The sequence below is a fragment of the Camellia sinensis genome, chromosome 9 (genome assembly GCF_055761805.1).
Source record: "Camellia sinensis isolate YWXY chromosome 9, ASM5576180v1, whole genome shotgun sequence".
NCBI classification, from domain to species: Eukaryota; Viridiplantae; Streptophyta; class Magnoliopsida; order Ericales; family Theaceae; genus Camellia; species Camellia sinensis.
In genome coordinates this window covers 70,797,039-70,821,387 of record NC_138969.1, presented here as the reverse complement: position 1 = coordinate 70,821,387, position 24,349 = coordinate 70,797,039, and the positions used below count along the sequence as shown (strand labels likewise).

The window sequence follows — 24,349 nt, the reverse complement described above, 5'->3', positions numbered from 1 at the left end:
AGTTCTTTGTGTGCACCAATTTCAATTACAAGTTGTGGAGCACAAAAGACCATTGTACAGTAGTTCTACATAAGCTTCTTTTAGTGTTGCATGCCAATAATTAGTAAGGATTTAACTGGTACTGGTGTTATTATTGGGTAAACAACATTTGTTATGAGGACTGATTTCTAGTAGAATATGGTCAGGGGCTGAAATGTTGCTTCGAAAAGGCAGAAAAATCTACCAGCCTTGAGAAACTACAGAACCAACTCAACCAGAATCATTAGCAATTCAATCTTTCAAGGAATGAAAGTTATAGAGGACCTAAAGAGCAAGGCTTACACAAGTACCTAAACAACCACTAATAGGAAAAGAGAAAAGATAGGAACATACCCATTTACACTTTCAAACACACTCTTGTATAAAAGGAAAAGTTAATAAATAGAAGAATCCAACCTAAAACACAATCACAATTGCAGGAAGCAAAAGTGAATTAAAACCTGCCCAATTGAATGAGAGAGCAGTCACAAGCATATTTAGCACTCATGGACCATAGCTTTCACGTTATAAAATCTGCATTATAAAAACAAAATGATGGATAGAGAATTCGAGGGAACAGTTCACTGGAATATTTCATAGTTCTTATAGTTGTAGTACTTATGGGATTAGAACCAAACATCATAAGAATATCCAACATGTTGGCTAAATGGAGTAGAACATAACAAAGACTTAAGCTGCCTAACCTAGTGTTAGACAATCCAAGTGCAACTTCAGCAGTGTACTATTTGAGCTATCCAAATCGCATAATGAATTCCAATGCCCAATTTCCATGTTATTCAATATATTTGCATTCTTAAGAAAATACTCAACCAATTTGTAGCTCATGTTCCATTTCTTCAAAGTCATCTACTTCAATTACTTTCAGATGTGATAGTAAATAGCGAGAATCCTACTGCACTTCACTTCTTCCTCATAATCCAACATTAATTTGACAAGGTTGTTGGCATTTGTCATTGAATCTGTAGATCTTGTGAGGAGCTTTTCAGAAAATGTTTCTTTAAACTTTGTCTAAGATCAGAGTTGAAATAATCTCGACATATTGGCCCAGTCAGCCTTATTGGGCCTTTCGATGGTCTCGGGTAGCCATGTACTTCTCCGCTAAGCGTATTGCATCATCATCCCTAGGGTGGAGAGAATTTTCCCTTGAGTTCATAGGCTCTTCATCATAACTGTCTTCATGGTATCGATTGAGATGTTTAATATTGAACACATCGGAAATACGAATGTGACTGGGAAGCTTCAACCTATAAGCATTTGAGTTGATTTTCTCCACAACCTCTAATGGTCCAATTTTTCGAATTGCCAATTTGTTGTACTCGCTTGTTGGGAACCTATCTTCTGTGAGGATAGCCCAAACAAAATCATTGACCTCAAATTCCACCAAGCTTTCCTTGTTCATTTCGTACCTGCAAATGTGATCCTTTGGAAGATTGGAAATTAAATCTTCGATTTCAATCTCGCATGTCTCAGAACCCCGAGGGAACATTGGTATTCTCTTTAACACTTCCACATTGACAAAACAATATGAATTTCGATTCTTAATTGCCATCTTATTCAATACCTTTGCATTCTTAAGAAAATACTCAACCAATAGCAGATCATTTTCCCTTCCTCTGAAGTTATCTATTTCAATCACTTTCAGGTGTGATAACAAACAGCAAGGCACAGCATGCCATTGAATCCTATAGAACTCCTTTTCTTCATCATTCCCATAATAGCACTCATAATCCTAGACAAAGATTGAAAAACAATTTCAAAATTGCAACTTAAAAGGGCAATTTTTGAGAAGAAAGGTGTAATGATACAGTTTCCCCTTCCCTCCTAGTGATTTTAAATGAAATAAACAATTTTACTTTGCACAGAAAAATACATTTGAACTCACCATTATTAGCTTCAAAGATTCTAGATTAGGCATCTTTGAAAGTAAGTCCAGCATCACCTTTGACAAATAAATAACACCCAATTCCAAACGGGTCAAATTCCAAAGAGTAAGTTGACCAATATCTTCAGCACAGCCAAGAACCTTCACAGTTAACAAGTATAATAGTCAATTAGAAATTCATGATCGCTCAGCTGGGCTATAACTACACAACTAGATAATTAATTAATCAGATGGTATAATTTTTTAAATATATGAGACTAGGTATGTGTGAACACTTTTTTTTCCTTCTTTGAAGAGAGTATCTTGTGCCATGCCCAATAAATCCCAAAAAATATGAGGAATAAAATTTGAGAAAGTCTAATGGTACAAAGACAAATGCTATAGAAACTGACAAATCTTACAACCAAAAAAAATTAAATAAAATAAAAGATGGGACAAATTAAACTCATAATCTTTATAGTTTCTCTCTTGTCAATTTAGTACTTAGCTCTAATTGTATCAATTTTATGCTTAAATTTCTCACATTGTACTAAGTAATCCAATTGAATTGATAAACGCCTATTTAGAAATTGAATTGAAATAGTCTAATTGACGTTTTGAGAGGTTGGATCTAATTTATAATGATTCATTCCAGTTTAAATGAATCATTTTATGCTTGATTTCATTCAAATTTCTTAATAAAATTGACAAAGTACAAAAAATTAGGCGACAAAATTCATACAACTGAAACTACATAAACAAATTGACATAAAAGGAAAATTACAAGGCACACTTATATAATTTGTCCAAAAAATTCATAGAAGAGACTCCTTGGGTGAAAAAATCATGTGCAAATCCATTACACAAGAGAGACTTCCTCTTTGGTGATAGAGTTTGGGTTATGTGTAACATTACCACAACAAAAAATATTGATGTTCTAAAAATTATAACGAGGTGCATATGAAATGAAGAAATTTCTAGCAAACTTACTTGTAAAGTATTGAAAGATAAATGGAGGGACTTAGCTTGTGAGATTCCTCTAACAAGTTCAAGTGCCCGATTAGCACAATCACATTCCATAAGTTTTGCATAAATGTGTTGTAGTCCAACATCAACATGTGCTATCTCCAATGAAGATGATAGGTTGTTTATTGAATAGCAAGCCATGAAGTTATCATCAAGAAGAATGTCTTCGAGAAGTGGCGCATCAATCACAACCTTGTGCTTTAAACCACAATCGAATGGACTTGAACATGCCTTGTTCAAATACAATCTAAAAACTCTCAGAGATTGTGTGGAGATATTGAAAACCACTTGTTTGTGCACTGTCCATTCAAGCCTTGCACGTAAATACAGAATTTCAAGAAGAGGGCAGCAAGAAAAGAGAGTTGGTGTTAAACTGTCATTGGGATGGGCAACACAGATTTTGAGAGATTTGAGATTCGGAAAATAAGTCGAGTTCGGGAGATTGGAAATAATACAGGCTTCAAACCCTAGGGTCAAATTAACGAGGGTTTCGCAAGAGAAGAAACTACGAGGAAAGTTAAGGGATTGAATACGAAACTCATTAGAGAAGTCGACATGAATGTCTCGAACACGTCGTTTAATCGCAGCGCAAATCCAAGAGTTGAAACGGTTGGGTTCGATATCAACCCAGGAACTACCAGTGAAAGTAAAGCTGAGAATCTGAGGCAAGTCGTGGACGAGGAGTACTCTGTCAATGAAATCAAAATATCGATTGGAATGTGAGTCTATGTGGAAGATGAGATTGGGAACAGAAGCCCAGAGGTTTCTCCATTTTGTTGATAGAATACTACATCTTATTGCATATCTTGTCTCAAGGAAAGAGAGAATGTGAATGAGAAGCGAGTCTGGTAAGTTGCTGATCCGGTCTTCTTCTTCAGTGTCCCTTCTTTCCCTTGTTTCCATGCCTATGTTGTCTCTGCTACAATCAATCATCAATATACACCACAACAGTGAAGAAGAACCCTAGAGAGAATTTTTGTGTATTGGATGGATTGTTTATATATAGAATGAGAGAGACTGGATTTGAGTGCTCTACAAGAAAGTATTTATTTTCATTCACTTTGAAAAAGTCAAAGATTTTTTGTTTTTCATATTACTTTTTAAAATAATATTTGAGATCATTAAAGCTGGACTAATAAAGTGACATTACTGTGAGTCCTATCTTGATGTGATAGTTTGTTTTTTTTTTTTTTTTTTTTTTTGCCACCTTATTAGAGTTGACATTAATGTCCCTAAATTGTGAGCGTGCCAATAAGAATCAATCAGTCCTTACAGAGAATTAATTGTTAACTAATTATCAGACGATTATGTTTTAATTCTTTTAGCCTCAATGAAGAGGACTTTTACCAGTGGCTTGATTTAGGAGAATTAAACAAGATAACAATTAAATGAAGAACTATTGAAGTATTTCATTAAGGATGAAAAACTTACAATGATCCAAACTCAGCCTCGTAAAGGTTTACAGTAACAATCTACTACTTGAAACTACTCTTATGAACGAAGTGCAGTACAGGAATTTAAAGTACAGGAATGTAAAGAACAGAAAATGTAAAACTGGAAAGGTAAAATATGTAGAATAAGACTGATTTTTTGGATCTGAATCTGGGCTTTTTTCTAGGGCTTTCTCTGCTATTTATACTTCTCAAGGATGACCATCGAACTGCGTTCCAACCGTCGAACTGCTCCTCCATGATCGCTGATCATGTTGCCTTGTAATTAGCCCACTATGCCATCACTTGCGGTTAGACTTCCCTCATAAATTTGAATTTAAATGTGAGTAACCGTTGAAACCACATCACCTTGCCTATCTTTGTTGATCCACTGCTACTCAGATCTCGTAATAACCAATACTAACTGCCACATGTACGATCAGGATCGAAGACTTGACCAGCCTTCCTGTATTACCCTTATTCTGCCATGCGTCGAATTGTAATTGGCTTGTACAAAATATGTAGCCAACATTACCCCCTGCACTAATATACCCAATACTTGGTGATATTAGTGGATCAAAGTCTTTTTCCCACGTCTTAGAACGTGCATGGGTTTTGCATTCTCCCAGAAATGCAACTGTCATCCATCATCTGCATTAAACTCTCCTTTAATCTTTTGAATACCCCCCACCACCTTAGTATTCGAACAGACTGATACATTTTTTATGGCCGAATCAATTTTTCCCTCCATTGATCGAGCACACGAAGAGTCATATGATGATGCTGTTCTTCCTCGAAAGAACCTCCATGCATTAATTAGTCACCTTTACCCACCTTTCTATATTCAGGTCATGGATGCTTTTGCAAATTATCAACCCTTGGACTTCGAACATATTGCCCTTAATCCTTCGATTCAGAAACTTATAAATATGGACATGGGAAGTTCTTCTTCTGACTCACCCTTGGACTACGAACAAACTACTCTCAATCCTTTGATTTAGAAAGTCGCAAATATGGACATGGGAAGTTCTTCTTCACAACCCTCTGCATGGGATAAGGATGCAACTTCTTCCTCTTCTGGGGTTTCTAACTGGACAAGCTGGTCAAAACCTGAGGCCCGTGATTTGAGGGAACGAGTCAACCATCACTTTGTCGAGTTTACTGACCCTTTAGAGTTCCCTTCTTATGCGCGAAACTCGGTGGTCTATCCCTACGTGCCCATGGACCATCGATGCAATTTGGAAAAGAATCTGCTTGTGGCATGGTATACATCCTCCATGCCTACAAAGATAGTGCACGCCGCCCGACGCCTAGAAGAGGCGCAAGGGTACAATCCATCATTCTTAGCCCAGAAGGCGAAGATTTGTTCTTCTGACTGGCTCGATTATATTAATGCCCTTGTTCCTTTTGCCCATGCTCCATTTCCTGAAATAGAAGCATCCATACCTTCTCCTCTGCCAAATCCTTGTGTAGACGCGCCCGTGGGCCTCATGCTACAGTTCGGACTCGTTTGTCACGGTTCTTAATCTGATTTCGCAAAGTGCAATGCAAGACTGATAAATCACCAAAGAGTCAAATCATTTTGGAAAACTGATTTTTAGAAAGAAGTGCTAGACATGGACTGCTTTGCCAGATATAGAGTCGCTACTTAAATATTTTTTATGGGGAAATTTAGGAAACCTTGACTCGTTTGCCTAAAGTCACGTGTCCGTCATCACCAAAGTTGCCTCGGCTTGGGAACTTGGGTACGATTGGGGAATGTCAGCTATGAGCACCCCCGCTCGCCCGATCAAAGATCGGCCTCTACTAACCATGATATCTAGCTTTGCAAACGTCACGTGTTCTTAATCCGATTAATTAGCTAATCTTATTATGTGATGCGCACAACACAAAAGTATAGGCTAGATCACCTAATTTGGAACAAAGCATCGCATATCCATTGTTTGGAAATGATTTGAGATTTATTACTCGCAAGTAGGCTAAAATACAGATTTCGATGAATTATTCCAATTCAAACAATCCAACCTTTACCCACAGGCAATCAGGCAGTAAATCAACTAAGCGGTTAGCCTCATGGCAAGCATGCTTTCATGTTAACATTCACACTTATGCGAGATGCTAAAGCATAAACACTCACCTAGTACTCCAAGCCAAATCAAAGAACATGTTAGTAATCAAATGTATGATCCAAGTCCATGTTAAGATGGCTAATGCATCACAGGCAAAATGCCGCTAGAATAGGCTCGGTTAATCTATGGATGGCATGTGAAATGCAATAGATAACATGTATTCAAGTTAAATTTGACATACTATGCAATTAGTATGATGCGCCGAGCCCAGTGCATGCAATACAAATGAATGGATGCAAACATGCTATCATAGATATGCTAATCAAAACATGTCCTAATACTAATCATCAAAAGCAGGTAAGTAAAAGGAGAAAAAAGTGGGGGTTGGAAAACATGCATCACACACATGCACACTTATTACACAATTCGCCCTCTCTCGGAGGGACGGAAAGAATAATACAAATTTAACTAACCAACAAGCTAATTAAATAGTTACAGACCACTTAACTAGTTAAGCAAATTAACTAAGCTAATAAAGTAGTAAAACAGCCTCGGGAAGAGGGTCCAATGCATGCGTGCTCGGCTTCGCTCGGAAATCCACCACCATGCATAAGCTGCCTCTGTTTACCCTGCTCTGCTCCTCTGAAAATTGTAAAAGTCTTAATGATGCTCCAGAATCATTTCCTGATCACTGTAGAAGGTCACCGACCAAGAGGAAACACCACCGGCCAGGGTAAACTGGTCATTGACCATTGGTATGGCTCTCGACCAAAGATATTTAGTCGGCCGGCACTCAATATGGTCAGTCGACCATATCTTCCTGCAGAATCCTGTTTTGACAGCAGCAGAGGGCAAACTAGGCATGGCAATGTATTTTAAAGCAAATGTTTGCACAACCAACCTCCCCATCATGTTATGAACTCAAGGGAGTGTGGCCCTCGACCCTCGAGCCACCAATCGCGCATTTCAATGCATGATGGCCAAAGAGGCCAAGTGTGTCATTTCAATGTCAAATGAAATGCACACTAAACAAACAAGGGACCCAACCTCTGTCATGGTGATTCAAGAGGCAAGGCATGCATGCCAAATGGAACCTAAGCATGCGAGCTAAGTATGCACTATGAGCATGCAAACGGTGGACTTAAACTAATATGGACAAGCCTCAGCCATGTCTAAATAAGTAGCCAAAATGCTATGGAAATGAAGGCAAATTTACATACAAACATGCATGGGAACATGGTCCAACACTTAAGCACAAAGAGGGGACTTTTAAGCACACTTAAAAGGAGATGATCATGGACCAATGACAAGCATGGCAAACTCTGAAAATCATGTTAAGGATGGTGCCAAACCAACTAAACAAAGCAATCAAAGCATGTAACCAAGGTCCAAAGCTCAAAGCTATCAAAAAGGGGGAGGGGGGGAGGGGTTAACCCATGGCCATGCCAACCAAGCCTCAAAGGGCTAAAGGGACTCAAAACAATCCCAAGGCAGACCAAAACAAGGTTAAAGACACAACTAGATGGCATCTAAATGGCCTAAGTCTAAAGGCATGCATAAAAGTCCAAACATGGAGCATAAAACATAAACCTTTTGAAGCATCAAAGGAGCCATAAATGCAAGTATACAAGCATGCTATATGGACTGAAATGACATGATAAGTGGTTCCAAACCACTGAAATAGTGCAAGTAAAGCATGCTAGAGGAGCCAACACTCAAGGCCTATAAGGGAGATTGCATGGTAACTATACAAAGCAAGTCATAGACGACCCAAATAACCAAAGTCAGACCTCAAGCACACTAAAACATGCATAAAAGCTTCACAAAGCTAAGCCAAAATCATGCTAGAAACAAGGCTCAAAGCACAAAACATGTTAAGGCAATTTCATGGCATTACAAGACGCGTATGCAAACCATGCATGGTGTGTCTAAACTAACTTGAAATAGTGCTATAACATGGCAAAACAACCACAAATACCAGCTAAGACATGGCCAACATGAACTTAAAAATGTGCTCACACATGAGGCTAAAATGACAAGTTTTGAAGACAACAAGGAGAGAGGATAGCCCTCTCCTTCTTAGGACTTCAAAACACCATCCTCACCACTGAAATCTCTCTAGATTTCAGTGGTGAGGAGGCCAATACAAGGTGGTCCCGGAGCTCACCAAAAATAGCACAAAATGACACCAAACAAGGCCTAAGATGGGGGTAAAAAACCCCAAACACCAAAGAGACCTTAAACAGCTATTTTAAGCAAGTAAAATCAGAACTTTTATTAGTTATAGACTAAGCTCAAAAATAGATACAAGATAGGTAAAAGGCTTATGCAAAAATGGAAAATAAAGAGAAAAAATCTCACCCTTGTAGACCACCTTCAAGAACAAGGCTCCAGCAGCCTTTCCAATCTTAAATCCACTCAAAAAATTCAAGAACAGCCCTTTGGCACCTCAGCAACCAAGGTAAGGTGTGATACTAGGTGTCCTAGTGCAAAACTAAGAACAAATACACCTTATACACACACAAGAGTGAAATAGAGGGAGATATAGAGCTAGAGAGATACAAATCCTAAACCCTAATCTCAGACCCTCTCTGGAACTTTTTTGGAACCCTTGAGGAGAGAGGAGAAGCCCTCCCTTTATAGAGATTCACTCTTGCAAAGCTTACAAAACAAGCTAAGCAAGAGGGAAATCCCTCCATACACGTGTATGGAAGAGGTGCATTGTGAATGCCAGCTATCACAGCTGACATAAAATATTTGGCAAAAGCAGATGAACAGTGATCGGCCAGCCAAAAATGACAAATTGACCAAAACAATGGTCGGCCGACCATAAAGAGTGCCAGCTGGCCATTACCAATGGCCGGTGGCCTCAAGCCATGGCCGGTGAGGTGTGGGGATGGCCAACAAGCCATTCCCTACCCTCAGAAGCAAAACAACAAGTGTTTGGTGCAAAACCAAACACAAAACAGGCAAGTCGAGAGGTCTTGAGACAAGGCGCGTGGTCGAGACCTCCGAGAACTCAGGATGAACACAAACATGGATGATCACCGAGTGTTCAAACGGTGACGTCCAAGTCTTGAAAACGGTCAAAAATGGGGTGTCTACACCTTGCTGGGCAGAGAGACTAAGGCTTGCCCTCTTGCGAATAAGGTCTTTCCACCTTACAAGCCTCCATCTTCCCCTAATCCAGCTGAGCGGAAGCAAGCTCAACTTCTGCTCGTGGCTTTCTCTCACCTGCCCTTCAATGTTCTTGAGGACGAAGTCTCTCTCAAGAACCTTCGATGGGCTTGTGATATTCTGACTCGGGGTCATGTCCTCAATCCCCTCGCAAACAGAACTTCACATGTTTTTGGACCAACTTCCATTGCTTCTCCACTAGCATCGGACCTCTATGGCCACCGCACAATCTTTAGACCAACTCTCGTCCTTTCGAGTTTATGCCCAGTACGAAACAAAGAACTTCATTGAATAATTCGAACATTTCAAGAATATAGATTCTGCGTACTGGGATGACTTGGATATAGACGAATTGGAACAAGGATTAAGAGAAACAGCATTCAAAATAAAGGCTGAAGAGCTCTTTTACGAAGTGAGAACACATCAACTCATACAGCTAATGTTAGAAGAAATAGAGGATAGAATAAAGAAAGAACAGAAATTCATTGATCATAGTTGGACCAAATTTCATGATCTTATTATTTATTCTATTCCTTACTTTTATGAACTTGAATTTGTACCCAAAGAGGGCCATTCAATGTAATTGCTTTTGCTTTAATACAACTAAGACTTTTCTCTTTATTTGGCATTGTTTGATCTTGTCTCCATTTGTCTTTAAAAGCAAATTCAGGGCTTCAAACTAAACAATCTTATCCTTTGAATCTAGGCTCAATTGTTTAAAATGAAACACTAAAAACCAACATAAACTTTTCCAATTTATGGAATAATAGTTGACAATTTTTGCTGATTTTCATTTAGAATCAGTGCTTCGAATTCGACAGTCCTACCCCTTAAAGTTTATCTCGATCATAACCAACATACGGTCATGGTCAGTATGATCAATCAGTTTTAAATTGACCATTTTTTCTTAGAACAACAGTCCATACTTTCAAAAATATAAAAGCTCCTTTTTAGGGCTGCACTGTTTTAGTCTAGAAAGAGAATCTTTCCTAAATATATATAAACCAATTATTGGTTTTGATGTTTAAGGGATCTCAAGTCTTGCTTCGAAGGACATTACTTTCATTGAGAAACCTAAAACAGGTCTTTAATCCCTTCGAAGTAAACGAATACTTGAGCATTCTTACATCCAAGTATGAAATGTGCTTCGAAGCTGGCTTATTAGTTTCGAAGCCGTTTATTATTTGACTTTTGGCGCCAAAATCTGGTTTCGAAGCCAAATACTATACTTCGAAGCTGACTTCAACATCTGGGATGTGTTTTTCCCTCCAAAAGTATCAATATTGAAGGAAGCTCTTCATATTTGTGCTTTTAGTACTTAACGAATTACACGATATATCTTCCGGACACAAAGGTTTTTTTTTAAAGCCCTTTTTATTTTGTGCTCTGAAATCACTCGCTCGCTCAAAACACAAACCCTTTACCTCTGTTAACCCCTTCTTCCTTACTGCTTGCTACCAATGGACTCTTCTTCTTTGAAAGTGCTTGCTGGTGATCGTATAAGCCCAACTATGGCTTTGAAAACATGTATTGATGAAGAGATCGCCAAGTTAACATCTGATGAGTCAAGCGCCATAGACGGTCGCCTCTTCATTCCTCGTCACAGCAACAAACAAGAATACGTCTTGGGTTCCATCTTTCGAGAGGCTCCTGCTCAATTTCCATCTTTATACCCTCGTCTGGAGGACCATTTTCTTCTCTACGAAGGATGGCTCGATTGGGGAAATTGGAGGGTGACCCGACCTCATCGCTGCTAGCCGATATTGAGAGCTAAATGGGAAGAATGGTATGACAGAGTTGTACCTGCGCGAGAAGACGACCTGCAAGAGCTCTGTATTCTCGATGCCCTTCGTCTTTCCAGGTTTATCATTCCTGAAGATCCTTTCTTGATTCCCGCTGCTCTTTGTGTTTGGAACATGGCTTTTAATTTTTTCCAATTTCGGTGTGGCATGATGGCTCCCACCGTTCTTGATATTTGCCATCTTTTAGGGCTTTCACCCCTTGGCTCTCCTTTCACTCCCGGCTATCCAGACCTTCCTGTTAAGTTCTTCCTTCCACCCTTAAACTCCTCTTACAGTGATTTTGTAAAGGCCGAAAATAAAAGGGTAGGTCCCATGAGAGATAGAGAACTTTTTTCTTTCATTTTGTACTGGTTGTGCAAATTTCTCTTTTGTACATCATCTCAGAGGATTATGCCTGAGTTCGCTCCACTTGCGAAGGCACTTGTTTTGGAAAAACACATAGCCCCGGCTCCTTATCTCTTAGGCCATGTTTATAGAGCTTGTTCCCAATTCTGTGAGAAACCTCTTGATGTGAACCAAGGGGGTCCCCTTTGGGTGCTCCAACTCTGGCTTTTTGCTTACATCACTGATTTGTATCCCAAATGCTTAAGATTCCTTGTTCAGGACCCTAGCACTTATGGGGAAAAATATGCCAGAGTTGTTCTTTATCATGCTTCCTTTGCCTACTACTTCACCTTTTTTCACCAACTTCCTATTTCTCCACCTGCTACCTTCTTCTGCCCCTTTGATGCCAACAAAGGACCTACTTGGCTACGAACATTCTTAGCTGATAAAGAATGCTCTACCCCACCCCACAAAGGCACGTGGGCTTCTATTTTGCTGCCGAGAGAGCTGTTTATTGGCACTTTAAACCCTCGAACTTATAAGTGTATAGTTGAGGTGTACTGTCCTTCTCAATTTGCCAGGCAATTTGGGTTAACTCAGGGGATTCCCATTCCACTCTGCAGTCTCTCGAATGTCCATCTTACAGCCAGAGACCTGAGAATACCCAAATCAAAACTGGAAGAAGCAACATTCAAACTGTTGAAAGAAATGAGCGAGTTCAAATTTGTCCCCTTCCTTCCTTCTAGCCTGGCTCTGAAAAGATTTCAAAACTGGTGGACAACCAATATGGAAGTGCGACTATCCGTTCACCCTCATGACTTACTTATAGGGTTAGGAGGGCCTTCGAAGGCCAAATCAACAACAGTTGAGAACATCTCTTCTCTTTCCACAGTTGCCGAAACTGCTCCTATAGCCTCATCCTCTCCTGTTAGAGTTACCAGAGCTGCTTCAAAGAGGGGTAAGTATTTTCAGGTTTCCCCTTAGACACTTTTGTTTGTTTCCTTTACATTCATACCTCTTGGTGCAGGGTCTCCACAAGAAGAATCTCCTAAGAGGGCTGAAATCCTAGCTACTCTCAAGGACAAACAAAAGTAGAAAAAGAAAAGGAAGCTGATACTCACTCCTGATGAATCTGAATCCCAGATTGAAGAAGAAGAGATTGAGAAAGAACAAGAAGTGCCATTACAGAGGAGAAAGAGGGAACGGATGACTGTCTCTCTTTCGATTGAAGATCTCACTCATGAGACAGCTGCCAGAGTAGTGGGAAAGGAACTCACTTCTGAAGAATCTGAATCCCAAATTGGAGAGAAAGAAATTGAGAAGGAACAAGCAATACCAGTACAAGAAAAAAAGAGAAAGAAGATGACTGTCTCTTCTTCCGATTTGGTCGAAGATCCTATTCATGAAGCAGCTGCTAAGGCAGTAGAACAAGAGCATTCTAAGGCCATAATTGTCTTTGAGAGAGCTGAGAAGAGACGGAAGCAACAATTCTTAAGAGATGAGGCAGCTGCTGCTGATGCAATCCAAAGGGAAACTGCCAGAATGCAACATATTGCTGAGCACTATTCCCTTTGAAGCTCTCCTATTGCTGCTATCACTTCTGAAACAAGTAATTTCTTTCAAGCCTCTACTGTTTTCCCTTGTCAAATTTTGTTGACATTACTTTGTACTTCTTCTTTTGTAACAACAACTACTGAGCCTATTCTTCCAATAAGGACTCCCTCAGTTTCAGTTGAAGTTGATCAAATGCAGAATGTGAGATATATTCAGATCATACTCCCACTTCCTAGGCCTGCATTCTCTGTACCCTTCTTGAGGCCAAGTATCCCTGCATTTCTTTTTTTTTGGCTTAAATCCATACCTCCCTTACTTGTCCTTTGATCTATCTCGATTTAATTCTCTTTCAAGCCTTGCTCTTCCTTCTCCTCCTAAGGAAATTCCATCGATAGTAGTTAATTCCCCTATAGAGGGTGTTAACAGCTCTCCAACTCATGGTTTATTACCTTTACCTACTTCCAACCCTTCTTCCCTTGACCTATTGGTGGCTAGGACCATAGAGACTGCTGAAGATGCTCCACCAATTTCTCCTATCCCTATGCAGTCCTCTGCGCCTTCCACCACTGCTCCTTCTGCACCCCTCATGTCCACGGATGAGGTAGATATCTTCGAAGCAAGACTAGTCAGTCTCTTCGACATACCCTCTACCTCTCCAATGGCTAATGATGAGGCTGAGCCATTAGTTCTGGCTGATTCCTTGTTAGAAATTCTTGAGAGCTCCTCTTCTTCCAATAGTAAGCCTTCTGCACCTCTGATGGACTTAGACAGCTATCTGGAGTTATTGACATCTTGTTCGAGGATTCCTTTCGAGGCTTTACAAAGGCCTATAATAAGAAATGGCTTCCTTCAGTGCTGCAAAGTTGTTGAGCAATCCAGTATAACTGTCTCAAGTCGTCTATCTCAAGCAGCAGCTACTATTGACTTCAACATCAACATTTGTCATGCTGCCAAGGCTGCAGAGGAGAAATTAGTGAAAGACCAGAGCTTTGTTTTCACAGTACATGCTGAAGTCTCAGGGCTAAAGGAACAACATTCCTCTGTTTCCCATTTTCGAACTCAACTACTGGAGAGGAAAACTCAACTTGAGGAAGAGCTATCTGCGGTGAACCAGGCCTTAATCCGAACTGACACTAAATTGCAGATCACCAACCAAGGACTGGCCAATCGAAAGCAAGAAATGACCATGGCCATCCAGTTGTTTTCTTCATTTAAGAATAGGAAGTCTGTTGTAAAAGAACAATTAAGGCATTGTAATGATTTCTGGGCCAATTTATGGCAGAATGTATTTAACTCTTTATGAAAAAACAAATTCTGATTTATCATTTGAGTACTCTTGTGTTCTTTTGCTTGACATTTATTCTATTCCTTGTGTTTCCCAAATAGTTAGAAAATAAGGCTTCAAATATCTACCATTAATCTTTTTGGAATGTATGTATTCATTCAAATTTCTCAAATGGTATGCTCTAAAAAGCAGGACTCTGTGAATTTGATATGGTCCTTCCCAGTTAGGTGACCATTTACCAAACTTATGGCTTTTAATTCCTATTGGGAGTATTGTCTTCCATACTAAATCACTTTCATCGAAGCTAATGTATTTGACTTTCTTATTGTAATTTTTGGCTGCTTTCTTCTTTTGAAAGAGAATGCTATTTAATGCCAGAATTATGGCTTCGTCTATGCCTTCTAATTCCAAGCACATACTCTGATGGTATTGCTCAGGATCTAGCTGGTCGTGGCATCTTACCCTCAAAGACTTAACATTAATTTCCACAGGCAACACTGCATCATGCCCATACACCAAGGCATAAGGAGTAACTCATGTGTTTGACCTTGGGGAAGTTCTATAAGCCCATAATACATCCAACAATAAGTTATGCCAATCACTAGGATTGTCTTCTACAACCTTTTGTATTCCTTTCTTCAAAGACTTATTGGATGACTCTGCTTGACCATTGGCTTGTGCATAATAGGGGGTGGAATTAACAAGGCTAATTCCAAACTTTGCCACAAAAGACTTCACCATTTTCCCATCGAACACAGTCCCATTATCAACAGTTATAGTTTGTGGGATGCCAAACCTATGGATTAAATCCTTGATGAATCCAATGACCTCAGTCTGGTCTACAGCCTTGTATGGCTTAGTTTCGACCTACTTAGTGAAGTAATCAGTAGCCACTAAAATGAAACAATGATGCTTCGAAGAGGGTGGGTGTATTTTCCCCATCATATCCATGGCCCATCATCTGAATGGCCAAGGCTTTACTACTGCATGCAAGTCAGTCATGGGCACATGCCTTATTGTGCCATGCTTTTGGCATGCCTGGCAACCTTTTGCATATTCTATGTAGTCTTTAAGGATAGTTGGCCAATAGTAGGAATGCCTTCGAAGCAACCATCTCATTTTTACACCAGGCTGATGAGCACCACAGATGCCTTCATGAACCTCAGCCATAGCTGTTAATGTTTCTTTTGGGCCTAAACATTCCAGCAATAAACCATCTCTCCCCCTTTTGTAGAGCGCATTGCTGTATGTGATGTATTGCATGGATTGTAATTTAATTTTCCTGCTGGCCTTCGAGGATGGGCCAGCCAAGTACTGCATTATTGGATGCCTCCAATCTTGTTTCTGTAATTCATTATGATTGACTTCCAAGACCACATTCCTTTTATTTAAAGGTGGTATTGATTTCTGGTATGTTGTTTGGCTTATGTCCCTTTCAGTATTATCCCTTATCTTGAAATTCGAAGCTTTCTGAGCCACATCATTAGCTCTATTATTCAAGAATGTTGGGACATGAGTTACATTTGCTATTTGAAATTGAGAAAGCAGATGTAACGCAATAACATAGCATGACAACATGCTTATACTTTGACATTTGAAAATCCCTTTTACTTGGTTAACCACCAATTGAGAATCTCCAAATATGTCAACTGCATGAACTTGTAGTCTAATAAGAATTTCCAATCCCACTATTAAGGCTTTATATTCAACTTGATTATTAGAACAAGTAATTTCATCCACTCTGAAACCATGTGTGATTTCTATTCCTTGTGGTGACTTAATCACTATACCAATTCCAGTTAGGCCATTGGCTTTCGATCCATCGAACCACATTTGCCATGGCTCAACACTAGCCATACCAAGTTCCATTATCTTTTGGCTTTCTGTTTGAGATGGATGGTCTGCCAAAAAATTGGCTAAAACTTGTCCTTTCACTGCCTTTTGGGGAACATATTCTAAATGAAATTCTGATAAGGCTAATATCCATTTGCCAATTCTTCTCCTCAACATTGGTCTAGATAACATATACTTAACCAAATCTGTGGTTGCAATTACCAAGACAATTGTAGGCAAAAGATAGTATCTTAATTTCATTGCAGCGAAATATAATGCAAGGTACAATTTTTCTACAGCTGAATATTTACATTCACAAGAATTTAAAAACCTACTAAGGTAATAAATAGCTTGCTCCTTGCCTTCTTCATTGTCTTGGGCTAAGAAAACTCCCAATGAATCTTCTGCTACAGCTATGTACAACTTCAAGGGCTTATCACCCTTTGGTGGCATTAGCACTGGAGGGTTGGCCAAGTAGGCTTTGATACCTTCGAAAGCAATTTGATGCTCTGCTGTCCACACAAATTCCTCTTCATCTTTTAGCCTTAATAAGGAAGAAAATACTTTAGTTTTCCCTGCAGTGTTAGAAATGAATCTTCGAAGAAAATTAACCTGTCCAAGGAACTTTTGTAATTCTTTCTTACTTGATGGAGGTCTGGCTTCAATGATGGATTTGGCTTTATTCTGGTCAATTTGTATTCCTCTATTGTGTACTACATAACCCAAGAAGTTTCCAGATGATACGCCAAAAGCATACTTAAGAGGATTGAGTTTCAACTTGAACTTTCTCATTCTTTCAAAGGCTGCTTCTAAGTGAAACAGATGCTCCTCCATGGATTGGGATTTAACTACAATGTCGTCAATATAACATTCTAAATACTCTCCAATGAGATCATGAAAGATAGTGTTCATAGCCCTCTGATATGTAGCCCCAGCATTCTTCAGGCCAAATGGCATTTTAACCCATTCGAAGGTGCCAATATTCCCAGGATATCTGAATGCTGTCTTGTGAACATCCTCCTCTGCAATGCAGATTTGGTTATAACCAGAGCGTCCATCCATCATTGATAAAATTTGATGCCCTGTTGAACTGTCTACCATCAAATCTACTATAGGCATAGGATACTCATCTTTTGGAGTTGCCAGATTCAAGTTTCTGAAATCAATGCATACCCTCATTTTACCATTCTTCTTAACTACAGGCACAATATTGGATAGCCACTTAACATACTTGGCTGTCCTAATAAAGCCTGCCTTGAGTAGTCTAAGAATTTCTTCCTTAACTTTCTGAATTACTTCTGGACTCATTTTTCTTGGCTTTTGCTTGTATGGCTTGAAATTAGGCCTCATAGGGAGCCTATGTTTCACTAATGACCTATCCAATCCTGGTAGTTCATTATAAGACCATGCAAAACAATCTTTATATTTCCTCAGAACAACCAACAACTGGTCCCTATCCAGAGCATTCAAACAAGCACTTATATAAGTGGGCTGTTGTATAGAACCCTCCTCTAAATTTACTTCTTCTAAGGATCTTGTGCCTGAGAACTTACTGAAGATTCTTCTTTGATCCCTTCTACCTTCGAAGCAATCTTCTTGCTTTGTTCTGCTCCCAGGTTCTTTAATTCACCATCTTTACCCTCCTCCTCATAGACAAATTCTGTCTATAAGGCTTCTTCTTCTTGTATCTCCTGGACTTTTGTTTCAATGTCCAATGCACAGTATTTGTCAAGGGCCAAAACTCTGGCCTGTTGCTACTCCTGATTGTAGCCAATTATCATGGCTTCTTTCTCTTGCTCTCATACTCTCTAGACTATTGATTTTACATCCAATATTGAGAACTTAATTAGAGCCAAAGACTTGGCTTCTTGGACTTCATTTCTTCACCTATAACCAGGCATCATTGTCATCCTTAACGACAACCACTTCATCAGCACTCTCCTGGACTAAGTGCTTCAGGTGTGTCACTTCCTCATCAGCCGTCACTTCGGCTGAGCCATCAGGTTTCCTCAGTATACTGAGTGGTGTCACTCCCTCAATATACAATTTGGCCTCTGCGAAGTCTGCACAAGTTATGAAAGGTTGATAATCTGCATCAATTTCCTCTGTCTTCCCATTGCCCAAGTCCATCATTATTTTCTGATGCAAAGAGGAAGGCACACACTTGTTAGTGTGAATCCAATCTCTACCAAGTAAAGCATTATACTTAGCATTGCTGTCGATGATGAAGAATGTTGTCATGCAGTCCCTGGTTCCCACACTCAGGTTGATAGGCAGAATTCCCTGAGCCATCTGTTTGTCTCCAGCGAACCCAACAATGGTTGTGCTAGTTGGGATTAGCCTAGGGTTCCTTTTCCCTAGTTTCTTCAAGGAAGATTTCGGTAGTAAGTTTACCGCTGCCCCATTATCCACCAAGACTCGGTTCAATTGTATCCCATTGAAGAAGGCCTTGATATACAAAGGCTTGACATGCTGTGTCATAGAGTTCGAGGGATACTCAAAAGGATATGAGAGGTTGATGCTCACCTCTTCTTCACTCTCGTATTCAGTTTCCATTGGGGTAGCCATTCTGGATTCATCTTGCACCATACTCACTTGTGAGTCTTTACTAGAGATTGAAATTGGGTCAATTTCTTGACCCTCTTGGTTCTCATCTTCAGCCTGGAATTCATGCGGTAGTATTTGAACCATATATACTGATACTGGAGGAAACGAGCCAAATTGGATGGCTGGCTGTGTCTGTTTCTCCTCTTGGCTACCTTGTTCAGTTACTTCGGAAGCATCCTCCATGCTGCATTCTGGTACAGCATTACTAACGGACTCCTTCGAATAGTCTTTTCTGACTGGCTTTTCAGCCAAAAACGTTTGTTCAGCCATGAAGGCTTCAAACATTTCTTCCTCAACCATTTCTTTCTTTCGGCCTAGGCCAACTTCTTTCTCTGCCTCGCTATCACTCTCCATCAACGCCTTCTCCAATCTTGCTAGACTGGACTTCTCTCTTGCTTTTAGTTCAAAGTGAACTTTAGCCAACTATTCTCTGTTGCAATCCATCTTGCCTTGTAGAGTTAGTTTTGGAGTATGGTCTAACTTTGGGTTTTTCTTTCCTTCTGTCTGGAGTAATGAAGAACTCTCTCCACTTTCTTTCAGGTCTTGCTGGTACTGAGTGTACCTACACTGAATTTTCCTCCTTTGTGATCTAGAAATTATGGGGACCATATCTGGTTCCTTTGTTTTTGGGTGCTTAAGCAACACCCAATTGTTTGGAGCCACCAAATGAGGCTTGACCATCCTGCCTTGGTTTCTAATTACATCTCTTTGGTTAAACACTTCCCTAGGTTTGTTCTGCATCACAAACCAATCTGGAACCCCAGGTACCCACGAACTTACTGACTCGGCTATTGAACTGCTTCTTTCTTCCTTCGAAGTCACCCTCGAAGCTGGTTGTGAAGGCCACTGTTTGGCCCTGACTTCATGCTTTGGGCCTAACTCAGGCCTTTGATGAAGGTTTCCACTTTCTGTCCTGCATGAGGCTAGTCTAGGGGGCCAATCTCTGGCTTTGATCCCATAAACTGAACCTCTCTCCAGTCTTCTCTCAGAATGACTGCTCTCCATTCTGTAATAATTAGGTAGCCTGGACTCATGTAAAGGCCTCTTGCCTTTGGAATGCATTCTATCAGCTGTTGGTTCAACCCTCAATGGCTGCTGCCTAACACCAGATGGATATGGCCTTTTATTGTAAGCATTGGTTGGTTTAGGACGTCTCTGCACATCTTTGTAATATTGCTTCCCATCAATTGGAAGTCCTTTCAACCACTTGTAGCTTAGTCTGCACCTAGAACACATCCTTTGCATTACAGTTGCCTCTAAGGAATCGTCATCCAGTGCTTCCTCATCAGAGTCTTCCCTCTGGTGTGAAAAACCTTGTCTAATAGCTGGTAAATTTCCAGTGTCTTTCTTGATAGTTGTCTGGTTGGCCACATGCATCTGCACATTGACTTCTTCCAATTCTTTCAAAGACAGGTTCTGAAAATCCGGCATAATGACATTGGCTGCCACCTCTCCAATTTCTAGAAATGGATTACTGTCGATCCCCATGCCCTTTTCAACTTTGGCTGGGAATTTCAAACCGCCTTTCCGAATTTGTTCTTGGATCCTGTCTCGAAAAACAATACAGTTCTTAGTCGAGTGAGACCAAGAATTATGCCATTTACAATATACTTTTCCTTTAAGTTCATCAAGAGATGAAATTTTAACTCCTTTTGGTAACTTAAGGAAGTTGATCGCAAGCAAATGATCAAAAATGTCATTTGTCTTAGTTAAATCGAAAGAGTATTTCCTGTGAAGGTCTTTCTTTCTAAATTGCTGGTCAATTGTTGTATCCTTATGAATTAATGCTTCACAGATCACAGGTTCTTTCCCCACAATCTCTGTTGCATTGATCTCATAATTAGGATCTCTATAATATGTCTTGTACGATGCATTATTTCGATCTTGTTCCTCCTCTAGTAATGCTTCGTATCTAGACACCTTATAAGTGAGTTCCACTAAGTCTCTGAACTCAGTTGAGTCAAACTTCTTTCGAAGCCTAAACTCTAAGCTATTTTGAGCCAATCTCACGAATTCTGGCTCTGGTAGGATGACTCTACATTTATTTCGAGCCCTTTTAAATCTGGCAATAAACTGAGTAGCCTTCTCGTCAAGCCTTTGACTCAATCTTGCCAAGTCTGCCATGGAAACCTCTGGCTCCGATTGGAAGAATTGGGCATGAAATGCCTCTTCCATTTGTTGCCAAGTTTGGATAGAGCTAGGTGTAAGATTAATATACCATACAAATGCTTCCTCAGTTAGGGAATTTGGGAATAACCTTAACTTCATATAATCATTATTAGTAAATTCACCGCATTGAGCAGCAAATCTAGCAACATGCTCCACTGTTGATTGGTTTCCATTCCCATAAAAAAGGGCAAAGTCTGGTATCCTGAAACCTCTTGGGTACTCATGTACCCTGTCCACCCATTTTGGGTACGGTTTCCTGTACACTAGAGTCTGGACCCCCCGAGCCATTAGTCCACACATCTCTCTAATAATGTCAGCAATTTGGTCCCTAGTGACCATATTCTGTGCCTGCTGAACCACTACTAGAGGAGTAAACACAGGATTTGGTGGGCAAACCTGTGCCTATGGTCCTTTTGGTCCATAAGGTGGTATATTTGGGACTGGTTGTCCCTGTGGTGCAGGTTGCTGTTGGGGGTGTGGGTAACCCCTTTGAGCCTGTCCTGCGAAAGGACCTGCGAAAGGTGCTGGAATTGGTGTTGTGTCTCTTCCATTTGTAGGAAAACCTTCCAACCCCCCGGATATAAATTCGAATAAGGGATTAGTGAACCCCCTTATGCTAGGTATGGCTTCAAACATGGGATTTGGAACCATTCTTATGCCATTTTCTTGTACTGGGCCAGATCCACCAAATTGCAGGGCTTCACTGTTAAGTACTGAGGCATTTTGACCTGCTATAGGCCTCGGAATAGGTTCGTACCAAGACTGAGGTGATGGTCTTTCATAGTTCTGATTACTAGTTGGACCATTATGTAGACGTCCCTGAACGTCCCGGGAGGGAATCCCCCCCCCCCCCCGGTTTTGTTCATTTGGGCTCACTACAGTTCAGGACTCAATGTCACGGTCCTGTATCTAATCTCGCAGAATGCAATGCAAGACCGATGAAATCATCAAAGAATCCAAATCCGAAAAATCATTTTTGAAAACAGATTTTTTGAAAGAAGTGCCAAACATGGACTGTTTTGCCAGATACAAAGTCGCCACCTAAATATTTTATTTTGGGAAATTTAGGAAACCCTGACTCGTTGCCTAAGGCCACGTGTCCGTCATCACCAAAGTTGCCTCGGCTCGGGAACTTGGGTACGATTGGGGAAGGTCACTTCGTGAGCACCCCCGCTCGCCCGATCAAAGATCAGCCTCTACTAACAATGATATCAAGTTTTGAAAACATTATGTGATCTTATTCCGGTTATTAGCCTAGATTTACTACGTGATGCGCACAGTATACAAGTATAGACTAGGTCGCCTGAATTGGAACAAAACATTTCATGTTTGTTTATTTGAAAATGGTTTGATGGTGCTACCCGCAAGTAGGCTAAGACGTAGATTTGCCACCCTCGGGTGGGCTTAGAAAAACATGATTTTGCCACTATCTAGTGGGCTTTAAAACTCGCGTTTAATGAATTGTTTCAATTCGGATAACCCAACCTTCACCCACAGGCATTCAGGCAGGTATATCATATAAGCACATAGCCTCATGGCAAGCATGCTATCATGGCAGTCACTCACACACATGCAAGGATGCTAAAGCATAAAAGCTTACCTAGTACTCCAAGCCAAAACAAAAACTATGTTAGAAATCAATGCGTGATTCTAACTATACTGAAATGCCTAATGCAACACATGCAAAATGCAACTAAGATAAGCTCGGCTATTCTAAACATGGCATATGATGATGCTACAGCTAACATATATTCAATTTGGAATTGAAATACAAATGCAGTTAGTATGATGCGCCGAGCCCGGTGTATGCAAGACAGATGAACGAATGCAAACATGCTATCATACTGTATGCTAATTGAAACATGTCCTAATCTAACCATCATAAGCTGGTAAATAAAAGGGAGAAAGACGTGGAGTTGGAAGGCATACATCACACGCACGCACACTTATTACAATTGTGCCCTCGCTCGGAGGGTCCGAAAGAATAATACAGTCCGAATGAATAATACAGTCCGAAATGAATAATTAAATATTACAAAACCCTAATTAATTATCAAATTAATCTAAGAAAGCGAGTAAATTGGCACGTAAATCCATGGACCGCCTCAGCTCTGTTCCAAATGATGAATGATGCATGCTCGAGTTGCCTTGCGTAGAAATCCATTACGATGCCCCGGTTTGCCTCTGTTTGCAATTGTTTTCAGAATATTGTGCAACACTCCAGAAGGCCGCTGATTTCTGATTTACTGCAATAGAGAGCAACAAAGGGGCATGGCAAAGTATTTTACATGTATGCATGACTACTCTTCAGGGAGTGTAGCCCTCGATCCTCGTGCCACCAATCACGCATATCGATGCATGATGGCCGAGGAGCTGAATTGCACGACTCAATATGAGATGAATGCACATGAAAACACAACAAGACCTAGACTCCATCATGGGTAATCCGGAGTGTCGGCGACGGGGAATTGAGACACGTTCCGTCACTTGGAGTACGAAACGTCCTTCGTTTCCCGTGCTTGGGCTAACTCCTATCCCAAACACAATGCAAATGAAATGGCATACACAATGCGACTAACATACAACCTAGCATACGCAATGCTATGAAATGGCATACACAATGCTCGATGTAACATGGCATACACAATGCTCTAACATGCAACCTAGCATACGCAATGCTATGAATTGAAAAGGCATACACAATACATAATGGACTTACACCAACATGAGTGGACCTCAGCCACACTCACATCAATGGCCATTAGATGAAAATGAGACAATCAAAATGCGTGCACACATGCACGCAAACCGAGGACCGAACCTAAGGCATAAAATACCACTCTACCAAGGCATGACAAAGGATGCAAGATGGCATTCAAACATGTAAATTTCAGCACTGAAACATGATGCTAAATGGTCCCGAAACATGTAAATATGGCACCCGATGCATGGAATAAGCCCCGAAACTCAAAACTAGTCCAATGCATTGAACCACAAGTATACAAAGAAAGCATTATTTGATCATGAAATCTAAAGACAGAGCCAAGGCAGTCCCAAAACATGCACATTTTTAGTTTAAAGCATGGCCAAAAGATGCTAACATGATGGACTAACATAGCATGCAACATTGGCTAGCAAGCATGGTTTACATGGCATGTATATGAAGCAAATGA

At 40.3% G+C, this 24,349-nt stretch overlaps 1 protein-coding gene across 1 annotated transcript; it reads right to left on the bottom strand.

Annotated features, from left to right (window-relative positions):
* Nucleotides 1–786: 786 nt before the first annotated feature.
* Nucleotides 787–3,946, bottom strand: LOC114321562 (putative FBD-associated F-box protein At5g53635). The gene is made up of 3 exons (XM_028268736.2): nt 2,891–3,946; nt 1,922–2,062; nt 787–1,768 (listed from the first exon to the last, which is right to left on the bottom strand). The coding sequence occupies exons 1-3, from the start codon at nt 3,857–3,859 to the stop codon at nt 1,094–1,096; spliced, it is 1,785 nt and encodes a 594-aa protein (XP_028124537.2). The 5' UTR covers nt 3,860–3,946; the 3' UTR covers nt 787–1,093.
* Between the last annotated feature and the right edge of the window lie 20,403 nt (nt 3,947–24,349).